General features: G+C 42.3%; 1 protein-coding gene across 1 annotated transcript in view; it reads left to right on the forward strand.

Annotated features, from left to right (window-relative positions):
* The window catches only part of LOC121927202 (reticulon-1-like), a 104,802-nt gene extending 98,866 nt beyond the window's left edge, over positions 1-5,936 (forward strand). The window contains exon 2 of the mRNA XM_042460846.1: positions 5,155-5,936. Within this exon, the coding sequence (XP_042316780.1) occupies positions 5,155-5,936 (782 nt within the window). The remainder of the gene's footprint in view (positions 1-5,154) is intronic.
* The last annotated feature ends 208 nt before the right edge of the window (positions 5,937-6,144 follow it).

Consider the following 6,144-nt stretch of genomic DNA (forward strand, 5'->3'; position numbering starts at 1 on the left):
TTTCTTCAAACAATAAGCCCGTAATACTAAGAGCACCATCTACTGGGGCTTGGCAGTGCATAAAAATTTGATTCTTTTTCTAGCTCTTTAGGTTGATACAAATTTTGCATTCCCTAACTTTGGTATGTGCAGTTTTGTCTTTGACAGCTATAAGTATGGAAAACCAATAGTGTTTACAAGTGAGCAGGTGGCCATGAAGTACCTGGGATGTAATTTATTGTAGGACATATTCAGACCAGCTGGTGCAGTCCCAAATGGCTTGGGGTAGCTGATGTTGAGGATAAATTATCTGTAGTGTGTTGTTAACACAATGCTATAAAATTTAGTTCCTCAGTTTCAAACTAGAAGTGACAGAAGATAGCAGCCAAAGACACTTATTAGTCAGATAGGAAACCCCTGTGCACTGAAGGTTCCCCATAGGCAGAAGTCCCCATTCCTTGCCCTAAATATTTGTATCACTTTACAGCAGTAGCAGTTGGTGGTTTTTATGCAAGGAGAGCAGTGGTGAATCCATTCTGAATGTGAGTTTAACTATAAAGGAGCTAACCAAGGCACTGAACAATATCTTCCCAAAATGTCCTGTATCTTGAATAGCTCCATTAAAATTCATTCTAAGCCTGGAGTAGATCCATGACTCCACTGCCAAGGGGGCCACCAGCTCCCAGTGCTTTAGAGAATCTCCTAAGTACATGAAAAAGGCAGATCCCTTCCCTCAACTCCAGCATTGGATATTAGGGAGTAGTAATAAAGATTTGAAGAGCCAGTGTGGTGTAGTGGTTTGAGTGTCAGACTATATAATTTCAAGAGACCAGGGTTCAAATCCCTACTCAACCATAGAAACCCACTGAGCGACCTTAAGTAAATCATACTCTCTCAGCTTCAGAGAAAGGCAGTGGCTTCCTTGGCTCAGCTTTGTCCTTTCTCACTCACTACTCCATACTCTTGGAATTGCTTTGTGGACTGGTTCTTCCCTCTCTATTTTTATACCTGAATTTACAATATAATATAAAACTAACTAACCATAAATGCAATCAAATATACAGGATTATAAAGAAACTTTAAACTAAAGTTGCAAATGCTTTAGAAAACAGAAACTTTTCTCTTTTCTAAAGCATTTGGAATTTTAGTTTAAAGTTGTTTTATAATCCTGTTAAGGTTGATTACATGTACTGGTCAGTTAGCTAGTTTTATATTATATTGTATTTTTTGTATTTTACCTAAATTATTTGTTTTATAACTATATTGTATCTTTTTATTTTATTATTCCTTCCCTCTGTGTTTGTGTGCATGCACATGTTTTAGATTGTATGCTCCTGATAGGACCCACTGTTTTGGGTTGCTGTACCTGTAAAGTGCATGTCAGTTGATGGCATAATAATGATGGTGGTGGTGGTGGTGATGATGATGATGGCAAACCTCTTCTGAATAAATCTCTCCAAGAAAATCCCATAGTAGCTTCTTCTTAGGGTGACTATAAGTTGGAAATGACTGGAAGGCTCACAACAACAAAAATAAAGAATGTAGGAGATTTGGTTTGGTTGATAGTAATTGAATGCATAGCATCAATTGCCTGTAGCTGAAGTATTTGTTCCTCTGTGGCTCCAGGAAGCAATGAGGCCTATTGGTTGAATCAGCAGACAGAGATGAGGGTAAATGGCTACCATTCACTTGTAGGCACCAGCTTTGTTCCCATTTGTGTTCCAGCTCTTGACAGAGTTCCTCATTGTACTGAGTGGAGTTATCAAAGGAAACCTTTCTCTTTGTGTTTTGCAAACGCTCTGCATCATGGCTGTGATATTTATTTCAAGGAGAAGGTGCCTGGTTTGTTTGGCCCCATCTTCAGAGGGATGCTTGGGGACAGGAAGGATTCAAATCAGTCACTGTACTGCAATAAACAAAAGAAGTCACCCTCAGACTCCTGTGTGTTATTGAGAACATTGGCCTTTATAGATTGCAGGCATTACACAGTGGCTGAGAGCCTACATCAAGGAGATGAAGTGTAACTTTGTGCTCATATTTACACAACAATTGTACCACACCATGTTTTTAGTGAACTGGGACACTAAGCACTGAATGCATAACCAAATGTGCATGCACACTGCACATCTGTATGCATGCATATATGTTAATGCACAACACACAGCTTCATGCATTGTGTGAAATATGACATAATTTCTACTTTGTATGCTGTGTTCTTGCCCACTGTTATTTCACAGTCTGTGTGCAATAGCACCACATGTAGTGTGTGTGAAATAGCACCACATGTGCAGCTCCACTTCTGCAAACTTGAACTGAGTGTGCATATTTTGCATCAGGTAAATTATTCAACTGCTTACAGAGGTCTAAGTCACCTAACAGGAGTCTAACCAATGTGTAGGGCAAGGATGCATGTGATCCCTGGACCACCCTTTAAGGATGTGGAGGGCTCTCCCACACACACATTTGGAGGCTGCCTGCATCCCCTAAAGCTTTTAAAAAAATCAGAATTTTTGCATTTTTAAAAAAAATGTTATGGTTCAAAAAGCCCTCTAAAAGGGGGGAGGCATTGACGTCACATTTTGGGCTCAACATGGACCAACTTAAGAGAGACCTTTTGTAAAACAGGAAATGACTTCCTGTTGTTAAGCAAAGCATTTCCTGGGCCTAAAGTGGTCCAGGAAGGCCAAACATCATAATCACCACCACCAACAACAACATAGTAAAAATGTCTCTTGTCCTCTATATGGCATAGGAGGGCATTTAGAGGCAAAATTATTATTTTTTTCTGCAAGAGTAGGTGCAGATGAGGGATGCAGCCCTCCAAGGTCTCCAGGTGGACTATTGCAGCTCCCTACCCTTCCACAGTTATCACCCCAGTATTAGGACAAGTATGGGCAACTCTGGAGCATCCAGGGCCATTCTTGCCCACCATGGACTCATGCCAGGCTCCACCAGCCCTTCCTGGTAAAACTAGAGTGACTGAAAGACCAAGTCCAGCAAAACTGTGTCCTTTTAACTCGTAAAACTAGATGTGGGGATATCTTGTTTTAGAGGTGATTTCACCGTTTGGATGCATCTGGAGGTGTGATGATATAATCTCATGTGGAGGGCACCCAGGATCAATTGGCCTGCAGCAGGCAATGTGGTGCCAATCTCTGTGTTGGGGGTTGGTTGGCAGGGTCACCAGTAACTGGTTTGCAGCAGTTTTGCTCTTTTTCTTCTCTTTTAGAGGGAAAAGGGGGTAGTAGAAGCCTCAGACAGCTCAAAAGAAGAAAGATAAAATAGCTCTGGGCAAGTGCAGAGGTTGAGGGAGGGTTGCAGCCACATCACCCCCCTCATACCCATGAGGAACTGTGAGAGATGCTGAAATACAGTATAGCTATGCCTATATCTCTCCTCTGTGGATCATGTGCTCCTTTAAAAAAGTGTATACATGTGGGAGGGTGAAAGAGAGCTTCTTTGGGCAGATTGGGAAAAAACTGATGTCATAGTTTGTTGCTGAACTTAGACCCCCCTCCCCCAAATTGGGAGAGAACCCCCAGGGCAGAAATCCAGATCTAAGGTCTCCCTGACACGTGTCCGTCTAAGATCTGTTAAAAACATCGGTGAATGAAAAACCTTATATTCCTTAGTCTTAAAGGAAAGCAATGGGAAACCACCTCTGAATAAATGTTGTGAAGAAAACCCTACGCTAGGGTCCCCATATGTCAGAGTCAACATGAAGGCACATAACAACAATAAGAGCTGGTATGGTGTAGATAGCTGTGGCAGGTGTATGCTTAAAAAGGGATAAATCATCTAGGCCATAAGAATGATCATGGGACTGTAATCATGTAGTACAGTGGTTCCCACACTTTGGTTCTCCAGGTGCTTTGGACTTCAACTCCCAGAAGCTCCAGCCAGGTTGGCCAACTGTCAGGAATTCTGGGAGCTGAAGTCCAAAACATCTGGACAACCAAAGTCCTTTGGATGACCTTGGGCAAGTCCCACTCTCTCAGCCTCAGAGAGAGGCAGTGGCAAAGCTCTTCTGAACAAATCCTTCCAAGAAAACCCAAGAATAGGGTTGTTATAAATTTGAGTTGATTTGAACAACAACAGCAACAACACTTTCTAAGACACAGATTTGTTATAGATCAGTATGCAAAGGGATCTTTTAATGCCTTTGAGGCTAACTGAGAGAAAGAGCATAAGCTTTTGTAAACTAGGGGGCTGAACAGACTGGCAAAAAGAGCTGATGTCCCAGTGGAACAGGGGTGTGGCATATGCGCAGTGCACACCCCCATGAGGCTGCCATGAAACCACCTGAATGAACACACAACAGCAGCGCTTCAGCGTTTTGGCAGTGCAGTGTTTACATGCTGCACACCGCCAAAATGCAGAAAAACCACTGCTGCTGTGGTAAAGGTGCCCTTTTCCCAGTGAAAAACAGAGCAGCTTTGTGCTGCTTCTTTTTGCGCCAGGAAAATGTCAGATTGGGGCTGCAGTATGTGGCTGCTGCAGCCCCGATCCCGTGTTTACAGGGGCTGCGTAGAGTTACTCCTTTACGGCCATCTGTTTCAACCCTAAGTCTATTTGATTAGATTGCTGGAGTAGTGTTTGTGTGTGCATATTTGCAAAGACAGTAGTCATTTCTGTATTCCCAAAAATTAGTTGCAGAACACTTCAATTATTCTGGAAATTCCATCTCAGACCTCAGAGCAGCAGTCTTTGAACAACAACAGCAACAACCTACAAAGGAAGACGGAAAGAGAAACAGCAGAATTAGAATATATCCACAAACTCCAGTCCATCAACAGTGGATTGAACAGATCTTGGACCTTTCTTTTAAAAATCCAGAGCAGAGTTACTGCATTCTTGATAGTGAATAACCAATTGTCCCACTGGGAACATTTTTACACCCAGTTGGTTAAAAAATAATTGGTTTTAAAACTTGGGGTGAAATGTTCAGTCCAACTATTATAAAATATGGGGTACTCTTGTGATGGGAGAGGTTTGTACGCATGGATATCTGTTGAGATGTTGAGAGTTACAGGGAAGAGAACTGTCTTTCTCTGCTGACAGAAAATGCATAGACACACTATCATATTGATTATGATAGTGCAAGAAAAATCTTTACAGACATGGCAATGTCTTTCTCTCCCCCTGCACTAATTTTTATTTCTGTGTTTGTTCTAGGAGGCATGACATCCTCTCACTTCTATGGTTATAGTTCTTCCAAGACAACAGAGATGGGCAATGGCTCCTTCTACACCTCCCTGATTTCTGATGACCTCTATACATCTCCTCAGGATTCCGCTTACTTCACTGGAAACCTCTCCAAAGGGAGTGGTCATGTTGCTACTTCAGACAGCACCGAAGGCTTCCTCACCCAGGATGGGACTGCCTTTGAGTCCCGTGGCTTGTTTAGCTCTGATTCAGGAATAGAGATGACTCCAGCAGAATCCACTGATGTCAACAAAACCTTAGCTGATCCCATGGAGCAGATGAAATCGGAAGCTTATAAGTACATGGACATGAGTCGATCAGAAGAGATCAAGTGCCAGGAGAGGTATGGTGTAGGCTTGGGTGATGTAGGCCCTCCAGGTTTAATGGAGAAATGGCAAGAGAATGTGACTGAACCTAAAGGGACAGCATCTGGAGGAAAATATGTCACCAAAGAGCCAGGCTTGGGTGACGAGTCAATGTTTGGTGGCCATCAATACTCTTCTTCCGTAATGGCACCAGTCAAGATTACACTGACTGAGACAGAAACCATCGAGGGGGCTGTTACAAAGGTGAAAACTCCAGAAAAACAAGAAGCAGGGCTCAAACCAGGCCATGAAGTTGTTCCCACTGTGATGGTGTCTGAACCAGAAGATGACAGCCCAGGCTCAATTACACCACCATCTTCAGCCACAGGTACAAACCACTTGCACTCAGTAGTAGGATCAAGAGTATTTCTCTTTCTCTGGGGATGATATGCACAGAGATGAGAAAGAACAATTTACAAATAACATTGCTACGATGGAGCCTATGCCCAGGTGTATAGGATTGCTGACTTATTCCCATCTAACTCTGGGCTGACAAAGCATCATCAACACAACTTAAAACTACTGAGATTTTTTGCTAAGGAAAAACAAATAATGTGAAGATTTTAATATTTTTTCATACCTTTCTTCTTTTTTT

The sequence above is a fragment of the Sceloporus undulatus genome, chromosome 1 (genome assembly GCF_019175285.1).
Source record: "Sceloporus undulatus isolate JIND9_A2432 ecotype Alabama chromosome 1, SceUnd_v1.1, whole genome shotgun sequence".
NCBI lineage: Eukaryota > Metazoa > Chordata > Lepidosauria > Squamata > Phrynosomatidae > Sceloporus > Sceloporus undulatus.